This window comes from Heterodontus francisci, chromosome 17 (assembly GCF_036365525.1).
Source record: "Heterodontus francisci isolate sHetFra1 chromosome 17, sHetFra1.hap1, whole genome shotgun sequence".
Classification (NCBI taxonomy): domain Eukaryota; kingdom Metazoa; phylum Chordata; class Chondrichthyes; order Heterodontiformes; family Heterodontidae; genus Heterodontus; species Heterodontus francisci.
In genome coordinates, this window is record NC_090387.1 from 40,034,347 (window position 1) to 40,057,785 (window position 23,439).

General features: G+C 42.3%; 1 protein-coding gene across 2 annotated transcripts in view; it reads left to right on the forward strand.

Moving 5' to 3' along the window:
- The window catches only part of slc7a9 (solute carrier family 7 member 9), a 109,339-nt gene that overhangs the window by 40,754 nt on the left and 45,146 nt on the right, over nt 1–23,439 (forward strand). For both annotated transcript variants that reach the window (XM_068049898.1, XM_068049899.1), the window contains exons 4-7: nt 5,884–6,126; nt 14,878–15,003; nt 17,650–17,749; nt 17,992–18,036. In XM_068049898.1, the coding sequence (XP_067905999.1) occupies nt 5,884–6,126; nt 14,878–15,003; nt 17,650–17,749; nt 17,992–18,036 (514 nt within the window). The remainder of the gene's footprint in view (nt 1–5,883; nt 6,127–14,877; nt 15,004–17,649; nt 17,750–17,991; nt 18,037–23,439) is intronic.

Genomic DNA, 23,439 nt, shown 5'->3' on the forward strand with positions numbered 1-23,439 from the left:
TTGGTTAATTGTCCACCACCATTCACAATTGGATGTGGCATGAATGCAGAGCTTTGATTCATTGGTTGTGCAATTGCTTGGCTCTGTCTACACCATGCTGCATCCACTGTTTAGCATGCGTATAGTCCTGTGTTGTAGATTCACTAGGCTGACACTTCACTTTTAGCTATGCTTGGTGCTACTCCTGGCATGCTCTTCTACACTCCACATTGAATCAGGATTGGTCCCCTGGCTTGATGGTAATGGTAAAGTGGGGGATATGCCAGGCCATGGGGTTACAGATTGTGGTTGAATACAATTCAGCTGCTCTGACAGCCCACAGTGCCTCGTGGATGTTGCTAGATCTGTTCTGAATCTATTCCATTTAGCACGGTGGTAGCTCTGTAACACAATGCATGGAGTCCTCTTCTTTCAAGTATATATCGGATCTTTTTTTTGAAGTTACTATTGAATTTGCTTCCACTAACCTTTCAGATAGTGCATCCCAGATTAAAATCAACTTACTGCATTAGAATGTTTTCCATTTCCCCTCTGGTTCTTTTGCCAATTATTTTAAATCTGTGTCCCCTTCTGCCAGTGGAAACAGTTTCTCCTTATTTACTGTATCAAAACAATTCATAATTTTGAATACCTCAATCAAACTAATTAAGGATCCTGTATGGTTGTATGGGTTCTTTGGACACTTTGGCTTGCCATCCACATGCAACCTCTGATGTCATGATATGTAAATAAAGGCTTTTGGCAGTAGACATTTTATACATCATATGGAACATGATGTCAGAAGTGAATAGCCGGAATCTGAGAAGATTTTGATAGCTGTGCAAATCATCAGAGTTTAAAACAACACCTGTCTGCATCTTTGCACAGGACATTGACAGCTGGACAAGTCATTATGGCTTTGAATTTTCCAGTATCTATGGACATAAAGGAAAACTTGAGAGGGAAATGGCAACTCTTCCAGTCTCAGTGGCAGAATTATGCGATTGCCACAGAGTTGGACAAGAAAATTGAACAGATAAGAGTAACAACTCATCGTTGATGGGAAGGAGTGTTACAAGCCCTAGATCTCACTGAGGAGAAGGAAAGTGAGACTTGTGAAATTTTTGAGGCGTTGAAGTACCACTTTGAACCCTCTAATAATGTCATTTATGAACACTTTGGGCTGGATTTTACCGGGCCCCCGACATTAGGCTCCATGGCCGTGGTGGGGCGGGGTGGGGGTGCTGGAAGATGGTGCCGGCAGAGGCCCACCACAGAGCTCCCGGCAGTGGTGAGGCTCCGTGGCACCCACCCCCACCCCCGCCACTGGGCGACAGGACCTAAATCCATAAAATGAATAAATTTAAATACACTCACCTCCAATCTTCCAGGCCTGTTGCGATCTTCAGTGAGGCGGCTGGCACTCCCACGCCTTCACTTCCCCATCTGCAGGGGGCAGAATGGGGTTAAGTAAACATAATAAGTGTTGGGATGGTGGGAAGGGGTGAACTTTAAACTTTGTACAGTCTGGGGGTGGGAGGGAAGGTCAGATTTCAAAGGTAAGTGTTTTTGGGGAGAAAGGGCAAATACTTAATGTAATTGTTATTTCTGGGTGGGAAAGGGATGTTACAATTTTATTTGGTAAATTTTGGAGGGAATACTTCTTTAAAAATTCAAATTTGCTGGCAGGGCTGGCTGCCCTTTAAAAACAGCGCCAGCACCTGCGCACAGGCAGCTGACGCCATTGCCAGCATTGGACAGTTCACCCCATCCACGTGATTGGGGGGAGCGGGCCGGCCTGGTTATTTAAATGAGCCGCCGCTCGGGAGTTCGCGGCAGCTCTGCCTGCGGGCCACCATCTTTTTTGCTTGGCGCCAAGAAATCCAGCCCTATGTGTTTAACACTGGAGCTCAGGAAGAGATGGAGAGTAATGATCAGTATGTGACTGTACTGAGATGTCTGGCTGAGTCTTGTGAGTTTGGGGAACTGAAAGGTGATATCATCAGAGATAGGACTGTCTTAGGAACAAGAGATCCAGCTGCAAGAGCATGTCTGCTGAGAGATGAGAAGCTTACTGTCAAGAAAGCAATTGACATGTGCAGAAGCTCTGAGGTGGCTAATCAATAGCAGAAGAATATTGATGGGAGAACTGGTGAGGCTGTGCACTATGCTGAGAGGCAGTCCAAGTCTTCCAAGCACAAGACAATGATGAAAAGGAAAGACAACTTTCAGAAGGGCCAGCAGAAAGATCAAGGTCAGAGTACTGGATCTAAGTACTGTGGGGGACACTACAAGAAGGAAAAGAAAGCATGTGCATACTGGGGAAAGCAGTGCTTTCTAACTACAAGATGCTGAACCACTTTGAATGCAAATGTTTTGCTAGAAAGAAAAAAAGCAAGCCTGTAAAGCTGGCTGATGGAGAGATGTTGGATGACGATTCTGACAAATCACTGTACATCCTAAAACATGTTGGTGCCATCAAGTCTCGAGGTAGAAAGTGGTTTGTGACTTTTAGAATGATGACTCTCGAAGGAGAGGATCAAGCTGCTGTGAGATGTCAGATAGACACTGGTTCTACGTGCAACATCATGAGCTTCACAGTTCATGAGGGTATATAGAGATGAAGTGACCACCCAAGGTGGCATGTTGTACAAAGGGACTAGGGTCATTATATCTAAGAGATGAGAAAAGAGATGCTGAAGCATGTCCACGCAAGCCATCAAGGAATTGAGTCTAGTCTGAGGAAGGCAAGAGAAGTTCAGTACTCGCCAAATCTGAGCAATGAGATTAAGGACCACATCAGTCAGTGCAGTGCTTACAATGAACATCAAGCTGAGTAAGCTAAAGAGCTGCTTGTGATTCATGATATCCCAGACAGACCATGGATGAAGCTTGGAGTAGACCTCTTCACTCTCACTGGAATTGATTATCTCATCATAGTCAACTACTGTTTGGACTACTGGGAGTTGGACCAGCTGATGTCAACAACTACAAGTGAGATTGTAGAACACCTGAAAACACATTTCAGTTGTCATGGCATTCCCAACATTGTGACGAACGACAATGGCCCTCAGTTCACAAGCAAAGAATTCAGACACTTCATGAACAATTGGGAAGTTAAGCACTACACATCATCTCCACACTATCCCCAGTCAAATAGAAAGGCTGAGGAAGTGGTGAAAATTGCTAAAAGGATCATAAAGAAATCTACTAAATCTGGCACAGATACATACAGGGCAACCTTAGAGTGGAGAAACACATCTACTGAAGGCATGGGAAGTAGTCCAGTCAACTAGTGTCATGCCACACCCAGGACGATTCTTCCAACAACTAAGAAACTATCGAAGCTAGAAGTAGTAACAGGTGTGAGGGACAAGATCATAGTGAAACGACAGAAAGTCAAATGTCATTTTGATAAAAGTGCCAAATCGTGACCAGAGCTGAAAGTTGGAGAGCCAGTCAGAGTGCAAATATCCAATGCACTCATGAAAAATGAGCCCACTTGGCAACTTGAGACTTGCATGAAGAAGTTGTCACTTGGATCATACCAGGTGAAAGTGAATGACCAGATCTATCGTCACAACTGCAGACATCTACGTTCAACTGGAGAAGCTGCTCCTTCACAGCAAACGGCTGATGAGACAGATCTGGGTTCACGAATTGAACAAGGAACTGAATGACCATCAGTCCCAGAGGTCAACTGTACTCCAACCAGCGCAACAGATGTGTAGCAACAATCACCACAGCAACAACACTCACCACAGCAATGATATCCCCCAGAGAAGGAACGCCAACAACATCACCCAAGGAACCAGTAGACACCAGATGAACAGCCAACAGCAACCTCCATGGGTACCATAAAACGACCTGAATGTTTTGAAGATTATGGGCTGAATTTTGTTGTCCTGCCACTGGGAGTGGCAGCAGGTGCAAAAAATGTCAGCCAGCATGCACGGGCTGTGTGTCGCCATGCCGCTGCAATCTTGCATCTGGCGGCTCATTAGCATATGCACGACAGCTGCCCCCCAAATCACGTGGCAGTGGCGGCCTTGGCGACTTTGTGAATGGCGTCACCTGAAATGGGAGAAGGAGCTGGTGCCACTTTTAAAAGGCTGCCAGCCCTACAGACAGTTCTAAAGATGCAAATTCTGTCCTTACCCACTCCCCTGTGCAAAACAGGCAGAGTTCCAAACCTGCCGCCCCGCCACCCACCCCTACCCCACCCCCCTCATTTCTGGCTACTTAATTTTAATGCAAATTTCTGAGATTGCTGCAAAAATGAATAAGAGCAGGGTATTTCGTACCAACCTTTGCAGGCACCAAGGGCTCTCGCCTCGGTGGTGCCAGCTTTTCAAGGACGGGAACATGAAGGCACGTGAGTGCCACACGTCGAGCTGAAGATTGTAAACGGCTGGTAGGGTTGCAGCAAACTCCAATACAATGTATGCAAACAGCTAATTTCAATCTTTAAAGCCAGGTCCCACTGCAGAGCAGCAGAGGTGCCTCCACGGAGCTACCTTGCCAGCGGGAAGATGGGACCTGGCAATCCCGGCGTCAGGGTCCGTGGCGGGCAACTGCTGCTCCGATTTCCCAGCACCAGCACCCCCCCCCCACCCCCAACCCCCCGCCAAAGAACCCAACAACAGGCTGTGAACAAAATCCAGCCCTATGTTTGAAAAGCGTATGTCAAGACAGACACACTTGAAAGGACAAGAAAGAACAGACTTTTTTTATGAAAGGGAGGATGTTTGGATGGGTACTTTGTACACTTTGACTTGCTGTACACATGTGACCTCTGATGTCATGATAGGTAAATAAAGACTTTTGGCAGTAGCCATTTTATACACCACATGGAACACTGTATGCTTTTTGTTTTAAAAAACAGTCTTCTCACCTTCAAAGATTTGTGTATGTGATCTCCATGTCTCTGTTCCTGAAGCCCCTTTGAAATTGTACCATTTAGTTTATACTGCCTCTCCTTGTTTTTCCCTTCCAAAGTGCATTAGTTTTCAATGCTCTGCCTTAAATTTCATCTGCCAGCATCTGCCCACTTCACCTGTCTATGCCCTGCTGAAATCTTTTACTATTCTCCTCACTGTTTACTGCATTTACAAATTTTGTGTAATCTGCAAACTTTGAAGTTATGTTGCCTATACCCAAGTCCATGTCATTTATATATCAAAAAGGGCAGTGGTCCTAATGCCAAATACTGGGGGATACTACTGTGTACTTCGATCCAGTTTGAAAAACAACCATTCACCACAATCTATATATTCCCTAAAAACATTATTGCCTATCAGATGCACTTGGTAAGTACAAAAATGCCAAACATACTAACTTAATACAAAAGTAAAATACTGCAGATCCTGGAAATCGGAAATCAAAACAGGAAATGCTGGAAATATGCAGCAGGTCAGGCAGCACCAGTGGAGAGAGGAACAGAATTAACATTTCAGTTCTGATGAAAAGTCATGGACCTGAAATGCTAACTCATTTTCTCTCTCGACAAATGCTGCCTGACCTGCTCAGTATTTCCAGCATGTTCTGTTTTTATTCCTAGCTTCATGGTAGTGTTGGAATTGCTGGATTCCTGTGATATAATACACCTCAGAAAGAAATTAGATGATTTTACTTTTGTACGTATGAAAAATCTCAGACTGACTAAACTTTCACAAACATTAAATTAACATATACAATAATCCACATTATCATAATTAATGGCCTATTCTAAATGTGTATCGCAGTAACAGATATGTTAGCAGTAACTAAGAACTAAATAAGCCCCCAATATATGAAGAATTTGGATTTCTCTGGAATATATCGCAAGACAATACTCAGGGACTTATCTTGTATATGTAATAGTATGAAATGCAGACTCTGATGGTATTTTTCCTGTTTTGCTAGGTGCACTGTGTTATGCTGACCTGGGAACAATGATCACAAAATCAGGAGGGGAATATTCATATCTCCTGGAAGCTTTCGGTCCAATTCCTGCATTCCTGTACTCATGGATGTGTATAGCTGTTGTAAAACCCTCTTCGTTTGCTATAATCTGTCTGAGTTTTGCTGAATATACAGCAACTCCCTTCTATCCTGGCTGTGTGCCCCCACAAATTATTGTCAAATGCCTCGCTGCAGTCGGTATTAGTAAGTATTATTGTTCATACAGGGCACTCTTTTTAAACAAATATAACGATTTCTACTTTTATGATAAAACATCCCAAGGTGCTTCACAGGAGCTTTATAAAAGACATTTTGACAATAACACATATATAGAGATATTACAGCAGATGACCAAAATCTTGGACAAAGAGGTAGGTTTAAAATGAACATCTTAAAGGAAGAGAGAGAGGTAGAGAGGTGGAGAGGTTTAGGGAGGGAATTCCAGAGCTTAGGGCCTTGACAGCTGAAGGCATGGCCACCAATAGTGGAGCAATTAAAATTGGGGTGCTCATGTAGCTAGAATTAGAGGAAAACAGATATCTAGGGCTGGAGGAGATTACAGAGGGAGAGAGGGAAGAGGCCATGGAGAGATTTGAAAACAAGGGTGAGAATTTTAAAATCGAGATGTTGCTTAACCAGGTCAGTGAGCACAATGGGCGAACAGGACTTGGTGTAAGGACACGGGCAGCAGCATTTTGAATGACCTCAAGTCTCCTGAGGGTAAAAAGTTGGTGGCAGCCAGAAATGGTTTGGAATAGTCAAGACTAGACAACAAATGCATGGATGTGGGTTTCAACAACATAAACTGAGTCAGGCAATGTTATGGTGATGAAAATAGGCAGTCTTAGTAATGCAATAAAAACAGAAAGTGCTGGAAATAGCAGGTTTGTCAGCATCTGTGGAAAGAGAAACACAGTTAACATTTCAGGTCTGTGGCCTTTCATCAGAATTGGTCTTAGTAATGCTGTGAAAATGCTGGAAACTCATTTCTGGTTCAAATATGACACCAAGCTGGTGAACAATCTGGTTCAGCCTCAGACAGTTGCCAGGGAGAGAGATGGAGTCAGTAGCTAGGGAATAGAGTTTGTTGTGGGGACCAAAGACAATGGCTTTGGTCTTCCCAATATTTAGTTGAAGGAAGTTTCTGCTCATCAGTACTGGATTTTAGACAAGCAATCTGACAATTTAGAGATAGTGGTGGGGGTTGGCGGGGGGGTGGGGGGGGGGGTGTGGTGGTTGGTTGAGAGAGGTAGTGGTGAGGTAGTGCTGGCTACTATCAGTAAGTGTGAGAATGGGAAGAGAAGCCATTGATGGTGATTCTCTGGCTATAATTAGACGGCTAAGAATGGAATTGAGGGGGGGGGGGAAACGGAGGCAGGGGGGAGTGGTGTGGGGTGGGGTGCAGTCCCACCCAGCTAGATGACAGTGGAGAAGCATGGGAGGAGGATGGTGTGTTCAACTGTGTCAAATGCTACAATAAGGATGAGGAGGGACAGGTTGCCTTTATCACATAGGATGTTATTTGTAACATTTTTAATGAGTCATTTCGGTACTGTGGCAGGGGCGGAAGCCTGATTGGAGGATTCAAACATGGAGTTCCAAGACAGATGGGCGTGGATTTGGAAGGCAACAACATGTTCAAGGACTTTGGAGAGGATATGAAGGTTGGAGGTCGGGCAGTAGTTTGCAAGCACAGTGGGGTCAAGAGTTGCTTTTTTGAGGAGTGGCGCTGATAGCAGATTTGAAGGAGATGGGTACTATACCCGGGAAGGCCAAACTGTTAACAATATCAGCTAACATGGGAGTCAGAAAGGGAAGTTGGGTGATGAGCAGTTTAATGGAAATAGGGTTGAGGGAGCCCAAGGTGGGTCTTACGGATAAGAGGAGCTCGAGGAGGGCATGAGGAAAGGTAAGAGCAAAAGTGGAGAAAGATGCAAGTTCAGAGCTAGGGCAGTGTAGAAGCTTAGAGGTAGTTTGGCCTATTGGGCTAGGAGAAAGGAAGGAGATTGCAGAGGCAGTTGATATCATGACCACAGGAATACTCAAAGTGCTTTACAGCGAATGAAGTACATTGGATATATGGTCACTGTTCTAATGTCGGAAATGTGGCAGCCAATTTGCACACTGGAAGCTCCCACAGATGGCAGTGAGATAATGACCAGCTAATTTTTTTTGTGATGTTGATTTAGAGATAAATATTGGCTAGGGGTCTAGGAGGGATAAGAAAAACTAAGTAAAAAAGGGGGAGAAAAACTGGAAATGGAAGTGGTGGCTTCAAGTCCAGTGCAGCAGCCAAAATGTGCAAATTAATGGACACCAGAAAAACTGAAGTTAAATAGGCCAGGTTATAAAGCAACTATTAGGATACAGATATCCTGGTAGTAAGTGGGGATTAGGGAAAAGACAATAGGAGGGAGTCCAGAGTTAAAATCAGAGATCCTGAGGTGGGAAAAAGTTGACATAGGGAGGGCAGAGTTGATGATAAGCATCAACAAACTGTGGTCCAAATTCAGAGACAGGTGTGGTGGGTGAGTGAAGTCCAGAAGCTATTTGAAGGGGGTAGTGTACCGGATTACGCATTGACAGACGGATTTCCATGGAAATAATGATTCAGATGTTTTGAATAAATTGCATGGCAGAAAGATAATGATGATGTTGGGGTCACTGTTGTAATGAGCTCTTTATGTTGCTTGATGCAACATAAATGAGATGAGTGGAGTCCAGTTCATTGAAAATCTCTAACATCTACCCTTCAAATAGCTTCTGGACTTCACTCACCCACCACACCTGTCTCCGAATTTGGACCACAGTTTGTTGATGCTTATCATCAACTCTGCCCTCCCTATGTCAACTTTTTCCCACCTCAGGATCTCTGATTTTAACTCTGGACTCCCTCCTATTGTCTTTTCCTATTCCCCACTTAATTAACAGCTAAACTATTATATACAGTACAGAGCAAACTATTTACAGAACATTCACCTGTGTGTTACAGTTGCAGAGTGACTGGCTTGTAGTCACATGATTACATCCTGGTACTTAGCTCATTAGCCTACTGAGATCTTAAATGGACATCACTCTAAAGGCAATCATACAACATCCCCTTTCTTTCCAAAGATAAGTCTTGTATGCTACAAGTAAAAAAACACATAAAATTAAATAACATCAAAATTAGTTATACGGGAAAGAGATTATAAAATTTACAGGTATAGAAGCTTAAGAGTCCATATATTGTTTCAGTGGTTTGACAACTCTTCCAGATCTTGCTATGGTATAACCTTCTGAAGATGTGGATTTTACCCTTAGCTGTTTTTGGTTTGTAGACATGTTGTCAATGTGTTGGTTATTGTCCTGTCATTCCGTCACACCCTCATTGTTGGAATGTGTTCTTTCGAGTTTGCTGTGCACAACTGGCGTACTGCACACTTCTCTTAATTGGATCCGGTCCCTTCTCAACACTGCTCCGTTAGATGTTGTAATCTCATAGGACCTAGGCTCACTGCATACTTTGAATACCTCTGCGGGTAACCACATTCTCATTGTGGGGTGTATGACCCTGACCTTTTGTGCGACATGTAGCTGAGGTAGTTCAGCTCCTGCGTGTCGGTCATGCACCATCTTCATTCTCCCCTGTTTTTTGAACAGCGTCTGCTGGTGACAGTAAGCCCATATCCATAGCTGTAGCTCTGAGGTGCAGGATGACAACATGAAAATCTTGTTTCATTGTCCTACACTTCAGGATAAATGATTTGACTGTGCTAACCATTCGCTTGGCAAGACCATTAGATCTAGGGTAATGTGAGGGCATCACATGGTTTACGCCCCATTTGGCACACATATCCCTGAAAAGTTTGCCCGTAAACTGTAGCCATTGTCAGAAATGATTTCTTCAGGTGCACCGAATAGACTGAATACGGCACTCAATGTGTCTGCGACGACCGTGCTTGAAGTGTCTTTTACCTGTCTGATAATTGGATATTTGGAAAAATAATCAATGACTAAGATAAAGTCATCTCCATTAACAGAAATAGGTCAGTGGCGATTTTGGGCCAAGGGACTGATGGAATCTCGTGAGGGTGTAGAGGTTCTTTGCGTTATTGTGGCTAGTGACTCTGGTATGCCTCGCACATCTTCACTAACCTTTCAATGTTACTGATGATGGCCAATAAACAGTGTCTCGTGCCAGTCGTCTCATTCGCTCTATGCCCATTTGGCCTTGGTGAAGTTATGACAAGATGTCCTGTCGGAGAGCTTTCAGCACTGTCACTTGTTTTCCCTTGCAGGTTATGCCTCTCAAGGTACCGTGTTCAGCTTTGTAAGGCCAAAAGTATCTGAGGGTTTCTGGCACCTCTGTTACTGTATCAGGCCATCCTTCAATGATGACTCTCCACAGTGCCTTCAGTTGTGGGTCATTTGCTGCTTCTGATTGCAGTTGGTCACATTTGTGCTGACCAAAATGCAGTAAAACGATTTTGAGCACATCTTCCACCTCAATGTCCGTATTGTCCACTTGTAGATCCAGTGGAACTTCTTCATTCTTGCTTGGGTTTGGCAATCTGCTCAGTGTATCCGAGGTGACTATTTGGTACCCGGTTTGTAGCAGACTTCGAAGTCGTACCCCTGTACTTTCACTAAGAGCCGCTGTAGTCGAGGTGATGCACGTCAATGGTTTGCGCTAGATCATCTTCAGTGGTTTGTGGTTGGTTTCCACAGTGAACTGCTTGCCGAACAGGTAGGTATGGAACCTGGTGATCCCTAACACCAGAGCAAGTATTTCACGCTGTATGTTTGAGTAATTGGATTGTGCTGAGGATAAACATTTGGAGCCTAATACAATTGATTTGCCATCCTGCAGGATGCACACTCCTTGCCCTTTCTGTGAGGCATCGACTTCCAGGATTGTCTTCTTCCTTGGATCATAGTACTGCAGGATACAGGTTTCTGCTGACAATGCTTATTTGAGAGACTCAGACATACGCTGATGGTCCTCCTGCCATACAAATGGTGAAAGTCTTTCTTTAGGAGCTCTCTCAGTGGTGATGCTTTGATAGAGAAATTTGGAAAGTATGGTGCAAGAAGTTGAAAAATCCAAGACATCTCTGGAGATCATCCTTGTCTTGTGGGGTAGGCATACACCTTACATCTTTGACTTTGTCTGGGTCAGGATAGATTCTGCAATCTGAATAGATGGAGCCAAAGAAATTGACCTGACTTACATTCACCTGGCACTTCTTGCTGTTAAAACCGAGCCCTTCGCGATGAGCTACTGCCATCCGGGAATGAAGATTTCGGTCGTGCTCCCCTTTGGTTTTGCCCATTACTGCAATATCGTTGGCAATGCATATGCAGCCAGGCACATTTTCTATAATTCTGTCCATATGCTGCCAAAACAGATCTTGACTGACAGATAAGCCGAAGGGTCGTCTCTGGAAGCAATATCTTCCAAACGGTGTTCTGAAGGTGGTGACTTCCTGAGATTCCTTAGCTAGGTGTACCGACCAATATTCATGTTTAGCATCCAACATGGAGAAGAATTTGGCTCCTGTGAACTTGGGATTCATTTCCTCTCATGCCGGAATCTTGTGGGGGCATCTCTTTATAGAGAGGTCCAGATGACTTGGATCTCAACATACCCTGATTGCTCCATCCTACTTCAGTATGTATGTGATTGAGCTGCATCAGTCTGTGTGATGATGCACACGATGGATGATGCCATTGCATTCCATGTCATCTAACTTGTGCTTAAACTTTTCTCATATGTGCTGCTGCACTTTCTGGGAGGTTCGATTGACAGAATTGCATCCTCTCTGAGGTGCAGTACGGCATCGCCTTTGAAATCTCCTATGGCGTCGCACTGGTCCAGGTATATTTGTTGCAGGTCAATGCAGGTACCCTTGGTCTCTTCTGCCGTAATGGGTACCTTGGTGACTTTGTGGATAGTCACAATGCCGAGGTCCCTACACGTTGGTAGTCCTGTCACTGCTGGTCCGCTCGTGTCTACTAGGTAAAATATTTGTGATTTCCATGCCAACTTGCAAATAGCTGCATTTCATTGTTAGTGTGCCACTGCAAGGAACGGGTGACCCATTGTATGCAGATAACTTTGCAGTTGTTGGTTGTATCATAGATTTCCAACGGCCCCAGTACATATCCTTCAGGATCCAGACTGGTAGGATATTTGCACTAGCTCTGATGTCAATTTTAACCCTGAATGTGTGTTTGCCAACTATCTTTGGAGCACATGATACTAATAGCTTCCAGTTATTTGACTTCAACAACACAATGTGTCAGGTTCACAATGTGGAATACCCGCTTGCCTTCTGGCTGAGAATCATTCCATTTCGCTTGGACTTCGTGTATCAGCAGGTCTCTGGAGCTCTCCTTGCTGCTGTTGCCCTGTTGCCGTGCCTGCCTTCTGTTTGCTTGTCTCCTACTGTGCCTTCCGGTTGCATCTTCGGAGCCAGATTTCTTGCATAGGTGGGTCCAGTGTCTTTTTGCACCGCATGCCTTGCACAGATCTTGAAATGCAGGACAACTTCATGGTGAGTGGGACCAACCACACTTACCACACGGCTTGCTCACGCTTTTTGACCTGGTTATCATGTCGATACTGTTGGCTTCACCTAGTGCTTGCAGATGATGTTGTCCAGTGACAATGGATTTGTATTTCCTGTCATTATCTAGCAGTGCATCAATACTATGATCTTTCATTCTCCGCAAGAGATCTTTCTGAAATGTTTCAATGGGTGTTGAGAAAATCACTAGCTCCATTAGATGCTCTGACAGCTCAGCTTCTGAAAAATCAAAATCATTGCCCTTAATATGACATCTACTGACAAACTAGTCTATTGATTCCTGTGGCTGTTGTCGGTAGGACATCAATTCCAGGTGGTGAATTCTAAAATTCACTCTTAATCGGAGCCGATTTTCCAGCACTTTCCATATCTTTGTGGGATCTTTCTGGTCCTCTTCTGAAAAGCCAGAGGTGTTGATTCTGTACAATCCCTCATTTCCAACTGCTATCATTCATTTTAGAGCTTGCTTCTCTGGTTCTATAATCATTTGGTTTGTGAAGCATAACTGCATTCTTTGTTTGAAAAGTTTGAACTCGGATAGAATATCAATGGCCTTCCAGTTCATGCTGGGACATTTGATATCCACCTTTCTGTCGTTCTGCTCTATATTTGACCTTGTTCTATTCACTCTTTCTTGCTCTATTCCCCTTTAAGAAATTTTCTGTTATCAACTAGCAGCTTGGATGGAGAAGAACAGGTGTTTGATAGTGTTCTGTGTTTATTTTGCTTTCAACATTTAACCTTGTCTGTTTACACAGCTGTTCAATAGGCAGTTCAATTGCTTTTTATTGCTAGAGTTTGTTTCTGTTCTTCATGCTTGAGTGATTTAATTTTTTTAAGCTGTGGCTGACTGAATGGAGACTCATCTTCACGCTCAAATGATTTAATGATTTTTTAAAACTTTGGCTGCATAGAGACTCGGCAGTGTTCGGAGTTTTCCCATGCTTTTTGCTTTCAGAGGCCTCCTGTAATGGCACTGACCTCGATCAGCTTGAGAAAGGAATTGGGTCTTCTCCTTTTTTGTAACGGAGCCTTTGAAAGAAAGTCAACTTTTTAAGCACTTCAAAGCTTTTTTTTAAACCAGTATCCCTCGACTCTCGGCATAATGACTCAGCTGATCGCAGGAATTTCTTTACAGCCTGTCCTTCTGAGCTCTGTCTTCTACAGCTGGAGGTAAATTCTTTTTTCTTTCCACTGTTTGGGCCAGTATTTCCATTGAACTTTCTCTCTAATGGCTGTCGGAAGGATCGTTTTCAAAGCTGTTTTACCTGTGGTCTTCAATCTCAGATCTTGTGTTTTCACCACCGCTGCCACCATATAATGAGTTCTTAATGTTGTCTGATGCAACATAATTGAGACTGTGTGGAGTCCAGTTCATTCAAGATCTCTAACAGGTTTCTTAACTGCTAAACTCTTATGTACAGTACAGAGCAAACTATTTACAGAACCTTTATCTGGCTTTTACAGTTGCAGAGTCACATAACTACACCCTGGTACTTAACTCATTAGGATACTAAGATCTTAAAGGGACATCATTCTTAAGGCAATCATACAACAACTGTAAGATCCAGAAGTGGCAGAGAAATGTACTTCGGCCCAAGAGGGTGAACCTCTGGCCAGGAACAGACTGTGGCTGAAACTGAAAACCAGTAGAACCATTAGACAACAACAGGCTCAGCAGGGAACAGCAGCAATGGGGGAAGGGCTATAAGCTGATAAAAGTTACTTCAAAATTTAAGCAATAGAGTAGCAGATCAGAGACACAGCAGCTGATTTTTTTAAGGTGTAGCCAGTATAATGCAGTGCAGGAGTAGTCTTGATGTCCAAAGAAGTCCAAGAATTTGGAAGCCAAATTTGAGGGAAAAAATCCATAGCTCACTGAGAAAACACCAGACATGGTCGGGGGATGGGCAGTGTTGGTTTAAAATAGCAGTTAACTTGTAGTTAGAGCCAGGGGAACTTAAAAAGTGGAAGAGAGGAGATTGGGGATGAAAAGGCAAAGGATGGTAGTGGATGGCCAAGGATAGAGTTGCACAGTGAGGAGTTTCCTAGGGAGCTGACTGCACAGAAGCCATATTGCCTTTTTTCTCGACTGACATACCAAAACTGAAAAATATCTGATATATCATGAATGGTCTTCTCTAAGTGATGTTTTCACAGAAAGACAAAGTTCTGAACACAGAGCAAATAAGCCAGGATTTAATCTTAAAGCACTAGTCATACTTGTTTTGCACTTTAAAATGGGATTATGTAACAGAATAGGATTAGAGATGTGTTTTACAAGTATAAATCTCATACTTTAGTTACTGCTTTGCATTTGCTAAGTGTGAATTTGATCTTTTTTTGTGATTATTGAACCATTTCTTTTCTTTTACTTTTGCAGTTTTAATCACACTATTGAACGCGATCAGTGTCAAACTGGCAAACTATGTTCAGAATTTTTTAACCGCTGCTAAACTGTTAATTGTTGCTGTCATCGTTGTGGCTGGAATTGTTCTAATCGCACAAGGTGGGATGTCACTGATATGTGATAATAAATATAAATAGAAAGTTACGTTAAATTCACATTTTTATACCAAATCAAATATTGTTTTAGTCATATAATAAAAGCAAAATATTGTGAATGTTGGAAATCTGAAATAAAAACAGAAAGTGCTGGAAATACATAACAGGTCTGGCAGCATCTGTGGAGAGAGAAATCTGTGGAGAGAGAAACAGAGTTTGTGACCTTTCATCAGATTCTGATGATAGGACACAGATCTAAAACACTGGCCGGAATTTTACGCTGGGCGGACGGGAGCCGGTCTCCGACGTAAATGTCTGTGCCGATCCCGCTCCTGCCCAGCCTGGGGATCCGTTCCATATTTTACGGATCCCCAGGCTTTAATTGGCCTGAGGCGGGACTTCCACTCACTTGAGGGAGGAGGTCCCGCCTCAGTGAGCTGCTGGCCAATCAGTGGGCCGGCAGCTCTTAGTCTCAGCAGCGCCACGGGGAGTGGTGGCCACTGCTGAGACTGCAGCCCAGCCGACTGAGGAGGACGCAATGGAACCGGGACAGAAGGTAAGTTCGGGCAGCCTCACCAGGGGAATCGGTCGTGCCCTGGTGAGGCTAGGGTGGTCGTTTGTGGGGAGGGGGGGCATCCTGGTTCCCGGGGTTGGGGTGGGAGGTGGGGGCGGCCCTCAATCGGGAACCCTGTGCCTGATTGCCAGGCACCCCCCGCCCCAGGGTGCGGAAAGGCCGGCAGCTGTAGCTGGGCGGCCTTTCATGTCCCCGGCACACCCACTTGCCACAGGTAACATACCCGTGGAGGCGGGTGAGGGCCCTTAAGTGGCCGTTAAGTGGCCACTTAAGGGTCCTGATTGGCATCGGGTGGGCTGGCCATCTCTCACCACCCCCAACCACCACCCCCCCACTCCCTGCTGGACCAATGTAAAGTTGGTCGGAGGCGGAATCGGGGCAGTGAGGTCTCCCGAAGCCTGCCGCTCAATTTTACCCTGCCCCCACGCCACCATTTGACCCGCTGGGGCGGCGTAAAATTCCGGCCATTAACTCTGTTTTTCGCTCCATTGTTCTAGTCATTTTTGCCCATAAAATAAACTTTAAAAAAATCTGTTCATCTCCAGATCTATCATTTTAGCCAGCTACTGTGCAAGCCTCGAAAAACAAACATTGGTCTGACCTGATTTATCCAATGTCACTAATTTCCATCATAATACGGAAGGGTCTGTTAATGATTACGTCATAACAACTCTTCAGAAATTTTGAAAATATGTAAATATACTTTTACAACCAGGCGAGAAAGGAGCCTAGGGGTTCCCTCTCAGCCTGGTTTAACCGTAACAGGGTTTAATTGTAGAAACACCGTGTTTTAGTTCCCCCCTCAGTGAATCCTTGTTCACTGCTCCAATTGTAAGGCTAAGAAATCATACAGGTTTCCTTAGAAAGTATATTATAAAATATTAGCAATGCCCATTAAATTTGCCATAAAAGGCTATACATTTACGAATTACTCTAATCACAGAGATGGTATAAAAGTTCGAAATTATCCTAATTGTATGATATTATCGTATAGATGCTCAATGCTGTTCATATAAACCACCTTCTCAAGGGCAATTAGGGATGGGCAAGAAATGCTGGCCTAGCCACATCCCATGAATGAATGAAAAAAAAAAGCCTGCTGGAAGATGAAAATAGAGAAATGCACATTCAATAATGATAAACAAGTCGTAATATTCAATAGGTGTTATTGTTAAATTACTCGGAATATCAACATCTCACACAAGGAATCATCCACTATCGGGACTCACTAGAATGTTCAAAGATTTGGAAGTAATCAGCATGTCTTTCTGTACATCAGAAAGGTATCTGCTTTACCTTGCTAATCTGAAACTGGATTTTATTTAGGCATTGCCTAGCCCTAGATCCAGTTTACTTGCAGTATACCAAATTGGCAACAATAAAGAACAAATAATATAATATTTAGAAATTTCCAGGAATTTGACCTAAGCAGTTGCTCTTCTATATATACTTGTGGTGATCCAAATTGTGTCACATTATATGTACCAAACTATATAGCCTTATGGGATATTATTAGAAGAAATATAATCAAATTGGTCTCCAGATATCTTTGTGTCTATTTGATTAAATTGCTCAGGTTCTACTCCTGATTAAGGGGATCTGGATAAAGTGTTATCACTCAGCCTGTCATTAACAGAATAAGATTTAACAGGCACACGCTATTCAACTGGAGAATAAAATAACTACTTGAATTTATACAGCACCATAGCAAAACACTTCAAAGCAGATTACTTTTGGTGTGGAGTGACTATTGTCATGCAAAAGTTGCATCCATGTTGGCCAGGAGACCATTCTTATCCTGCTTCAAGTAGTGGTATGGTTTTTTTTATTTTCATCTTGAACAAGAAAACAGGACATTTTAAAAATGTATTCTCTGTATGTAGGCAATGCTGGCAAGGCTCATTGTCCATCCTCAGTTTCCCTGTGAAGGTGGTGGTGGGCCTTGTAATTATGGTCATGTCTGAAATACCTTGAAGTGACATTGTTTGTAACTTAAAGAATCACTATTAATGCATCAGGCAAGCATACAAATCAAAGGTAACAATTGTTGGATATAATGAACATTCATCTTTGCAGGAAATACACAGAACTTTGAAAATTCATTTGATGGAGCTCAAACTTCCTTTGGTTCTGTTAGTTTGGCATTTTATAATGGACTTTGGTCTTATGATGGATGGTAAGAAACTTTCATAGTCATATTTTTCTACTTATATGATTCAATGGATATTGTGTAGAGATCAAATTCTTAACTAAAATATACATTTTTATTAATAATCCCCACTATCAATTTTAGATGCTTAAAAGTCTCTAAACTTTAATGGAAGAACTCAAAATATATAAAGTAATCCGGCACAGGAAACCAATTTCATTAATTGTTAATGTAAAGATTTATATTATGCTTACATCTGTCCTTTCTAGGAATCAGCTCAACTATATCACAGAGGAACTGAAGAATCCTTACAGGTAGGAAAATCCTACAGCTTTTGCATTCAAAGTGATATAAAACACAGGAAATTAAAACAAATACACATTTAGACTATACAACACCAATCCAAATTAATAGTGCAAAATCATTAGCCAGTTCAGGATCTGACAGTCTAATCTAGGTTGACAATATTGAAGGAACGTCAAAGGATATCAATTCAATGAGATATTAAACTAATGCTTTCCGGGCTATTTCACTGGTTAAGTTGGAGATAACACATCCCATACCAGCATTTGAAGAGTAGGAATTTTCTCCCAAGGTCCTAGACAGTGTTCCTCCTTCAAACAACAGCCATAAATAGATTAACAGGCCATTGATCTCATTTTCTATTTGTGGGATCTCACTGTGTACAAATATTTGTCTATATAGCAGTAACTACATTTTAAGAGTAATTTATTGGTTATCAAGAGCTTTAAGATATCTTGGAGATATGATAAGATGCAACTTAAATGCAATTTGTATTATTTGTTCTCTCTTCAACTATGGAAACTAACATTTTAGTCAGGAGAAATTTGCAGTAGTAGGAAGAAATTTTGTTCAATTTGGAAACAGGAACTAAATACAAATTAATAATAAAAGCAAAATACTGCAGATGTTGGAAATCTGAAATAAAAACAAAAATTGCTGGAAATACTCAGCAGGTCTGGCATACAAATTGATGGCCTTCCTTCTCAAATGGAAGACTGACATCCTCAAATCTAAACTTAGACAGGTACAGTGGAGTTCCCTTTTTATACTGATGGACAGCCAATAAGACAATATGTTCATGTGTGTATAATGTGGGTACACACAATTGGACCCTACATTAGAAATTGAGAAAATTTAGATAATATGCATGTGTCATGCTTCAGGATGTTTGAACTTTTTTCTTCATAGAAAGGATTTAAGGTATTACTTATATATAATTATATATATATATGCAATAATCACAGGGCATTTTAATCTACATATTGATTGGAAAATCAAATGGGCAAAGTAGCCTAAATGAGGAGTTCATAAAATATTTTTTGGATACTTTCTTGGAACAACAGCACATTCTAGAGCCAACCAGACAGCAGGCTATACTAGACCTGGTTTTGTGCAACAAGATAGGATTAATTCATGACCTCATAGTGAAGGCACCCCTAGGTAGCAGCGATCATAACATGATTGAATTTTACATTCAGTTTGAGGGAGAAACGTTCATTTAAACTTAAATAAGGGCAATTATGAGGGCATGAAAGCAGAGCTAGCTAAAGTGAACTGGCAAATTAGGTTAAGGGATAGATCAATAGGGATGTAGTGGCAAACATTTAAGGGGATATTTCAGAATACACAGAATAGATATTTTCCATGAGAAAGAAAAATTCCAAGGGGAGGACCCACCATTTGTGGTTAACTAAAAAAGTTAAAGATAATGTCAAACTTAAAGTAAAAGCATATAATTGCACAAGGTGGGTGACAGGTCAGAAGATTGGACAGAATATAAAGAACAGCAAAGAATGACTAAAACAAGGAGGGAAAAATTAGAATACAAGAGAAAGCTAGCTAGAAATATAAAAACGGATAGTAGGAGTTTCTATAGGTATTTAAAGAAGAAAAGAGATAACAAAGTGAGTGTTGGTCCGATAGAAAGTGAGTCTGGGGAATTAATAAGGGAAAATAAGGAATTGAACAAGTATTTTGCATCGTCCTTCACTATAGAGGATACAGATAACATCCCAGAATAGCTGCAAATCAGGAAATGGAAGGGAAGGAGGAAGTTAAGAAAATTATAATCACCGGGGAAATGGTACTGAAAAATTGTCGGAGCTGCGGGCTTACAAGTCCCTGGGTCCTGATGGATTTCCTCCTAGGGTTCTAAAAGAAGAGGCTAGTGAGATAGTCGATGCATTGGTTTTTATTTTCCAAAATCCCCGAGATCGGAAAATGGAGAATGTAACTCCTTTATTCAAAAAGGGAGGGAGACAGAAAGCAGGAAACTGCACGCCAGTTAGCTTAGCATCTGTCTTAGGGAAAATGTTAGAAGCTTTCATTAAAGATGTTATAGCAGGGCACCTAGAAAAATTCAAGGTAATCAGGCAGAGTTTTGAGAAAGGCAATTCATATTTAATCTATTTATTGGCGTTCTTTGAAGAAGTAACATGTGCAATGAATAAAGGGGAACCAGTAGATGTGCTGAGATTTCCAGAAGGCATTTGATAAGAAGCTACATCAAAGGTATTGTGGAAAATAAAAGCTCATGGTGCAGGGGGCAACATATTGGCATAGATAGAAGATTGGCTAGCTAACAGTAGGCTGAGAGTAGGCTGAGTGGGCGGCACAGTGGCGCAGTGGTTAGCACCGCAGCCTCACAGCTCCAGCGACCTGGGTTCAGTTCTGGGTACTGCCTGTGCGGAGTTTGCAAGTTCTCCCTGTGTCTGCGTGGGTTTCCGCCGGGTGCTCCAGTTTCCTCCCACCTTCCAAAGACTTGCAGGTTGATAGGTAAATTGGCCATTAAAAATTGCCCCTATTGTAGGTAGGTGGTAGGAGAATGGTGGGGATGTGGTAGAGAATATGGGATTAATGTATAAATGGGTGGTTGTTGGTCGGCACAGACTCGGTGGGCCGAAGGGCCTGTTTCAGTGCTGTATCTCTAAATAAAAAAAATAATAAATAGATCATTTTCTGGTTGGCAAGATGTAACGAGTGGTGTGCCACAGCAATCTGTGCTGGGGCCTCAACCTTTTACAATTTATATAAATTACTTGGATGAAGGGACCAAGGGTATGGTTGATAAATTTGCTGATGACACAAAGACAGATAGGAAAGTAAGTTGTGAAGAGGACATAGGGAGGCTACAAAGGGATTTAGATAGGTTTAGTGAGTGGGCAAAGATCTGGCAAATAGAGTATAATGTGGGGAAAATTTGAAATTTTCCATTTTGGCAGGAAGAATCAAAAAGAAGCATATTATCTAAATGGTGAGAGATTGCAGAGCTCTGAGATGCAGAGGGCTCTGGGTGTCCTAGTGCATGAATCGCAAAAGGTTAGTGTGCAGCTACAGCAGGTAATTAGGAAAGCTAATAGAATGTTATTGTTTATTGCGACGGGAACTGAATACAAAAGTAATGCTTCAGTTATACAGGGAATTGGTGAGATCATATCTGGAGTACTGTGTAAGTCATGGTCTCCTTATTCAAGGAAGGATGTAAATGCATTGGAAGCAGTTCAGAGACGGTTTACTGGACTAATACCTGGAATGGGAAGGTTGTCCTATGAGGAAAAGTTGGACAGGCTAGGCTTGTATCCGCTGGAATTTAGAAGAGTAACAGGCTACTTGATCGAAGCACATAAGATCCTGAGGGGTCTTGACAGGGTGGATGTGGAAAGGATGTTTCCCCTTGTGGGACAATCTCAAACTAGGGGTCACTATTTAAAAATTAGGGGTCACTCATTTAAGGCAGAGATGAGGAGAATTTTTTTCTCTCAGAGGGTCATGAGGTTTTGGAACTCTCTTCCTCAAAAGGCAGTGGAAGCAGAGGGGATGAACAATTATTGGAGGTAAGCGGGAATGTGGAGTGAAGGTTACAATCAGATCAGCCATGATCTTATTGAATGGTGGAGCAGGCTCGAGGGGCTGAGTAGCCTACCCCTGCTCCAAATTCATATGTTCCTATGTATGCTCGTATGCACTATCTCTATAGCCACCTCCTTCAATACTCTGGGATGTAGCTTGTTAGCGGGAATGAATATCAGGACTGCTCCAATGTCAAACAGTTTATTAAGTTACGCCAGCGGGGAGCAGGTCACTGGGCTGTCCAGATGCCTCTCCACCGAACAAAGGAAAATCCACAACAGATATACAGTTACTCAGCCCATCCCGGCTGGACACAATCCATTCATAACGGTTATTGATTACATACATTACATTCATTACCAATAAAATTATTAATTATGCATCATGTGGTTGTGGGGATAGTTCATGGTACGCCCCTGACCATCTCAGCTTGTTTACCAAACCCCCCTTATCAACTATCCTTGAGTCTTCACAATGAATCCTTCTACCTCTATCAGGCCTGAATTCCTAATTGCTTTGTGTCTGCAATTAGACAGAGCAGCTATCTTATGCACTGATATGGGGGGCCCTCCTTGGTCAGGCTAATTGCCTGTGCTAAGCAAGTACCATGCTCAAGGCTGCAAGCTAACTAACTTGTCCCACAATGCCTTGGGTAAATACCCCATTTTGTAACAATATGTGGCTACACTTTCATCTTGTATATATGTGTGTATTTATTTAGCTGCATCGGCCACAATTTTTTTCTCTACATAGCTCATCTGGTCCAGGGGATTTATCAACTTTCAATCCAGTTAATTTTCCGAGTACTAACTCTTTATTGATACTAATTTCTCTCCATTCCTCATTTTTACAAGTGCCTTGGTTTCCTAATATTTCTGGGACATTTTCTGTATCTTCCTCCATGAAGGCAGACACAAAGTAATTATTTGGTCTCTCCACCATTTCCCCATTCTCCACCACAAATTCTCCTGTCTCTGCCTGTAATGGACCCACATTTGTCCTTGCTAATCTTCTCCTTTTCACATACCTAAAGTAGCTTTTACACCTTTATGCTTCTAGCTAGCCTGCATTCATATTCTCTTTTCTCTTTATTTATCAGTTTCTTGGTCCTCCTTTGCTGGATTCTAAAATGTTCCCAATCCTCAGGCTTACCACTTTTTCTGGCGACCTTATATCTATATAGACCTTTGATCTAATGCAATCTTTAACTTCTGTTGTTAGCCATGGTTGATTCATCTTTCCTATTGCATTTTTGTGTCTTAGAGGAATGTGCATTTGTTGTAAACCATGTAATGCTTCTTTAAATACTAGCCATTGATGTCTACAGTCAAATCTTTAAATCCCAATCCGCCATAGCCAACTTGCCTCTCATACCTTCATAGGTAGATCAGGTTTAAGATTTCAGATTTAAGACTCTAATTTCAGAATGAACTATATCTTGATCAAACTTAATGCAAAATTTTATCATATTGTGGTCATTATTTCCTAATGGCTCCTTTACGGCAAGGTTATTAATTAGCCCTTTGTCATTACAAAATACTAAATCTAAAATATCCCGATCCTGAGTTGGTTCCTCAACATACTGCTCCGGAAATCTATCGCGTATACACTCCAGGAATTCATCCTCCACAGCATTAGAGCTAATTAGGTTTACCCAGTCCTGGGATAATGATCAGATTGGGCAGAGTCAACATGGATTTATGAAAGGGAAATCATGTTTGACAAACCTGTTGGAGTTTTTTGAAGATGTTACTTGTAGCATAAAGGAGAACCAGTGGATGCGGTGTATTTGAATTTTCAGAAGGTTTTTGATAAGGTCTCACACAGGAGGTTAGTAAACAAAA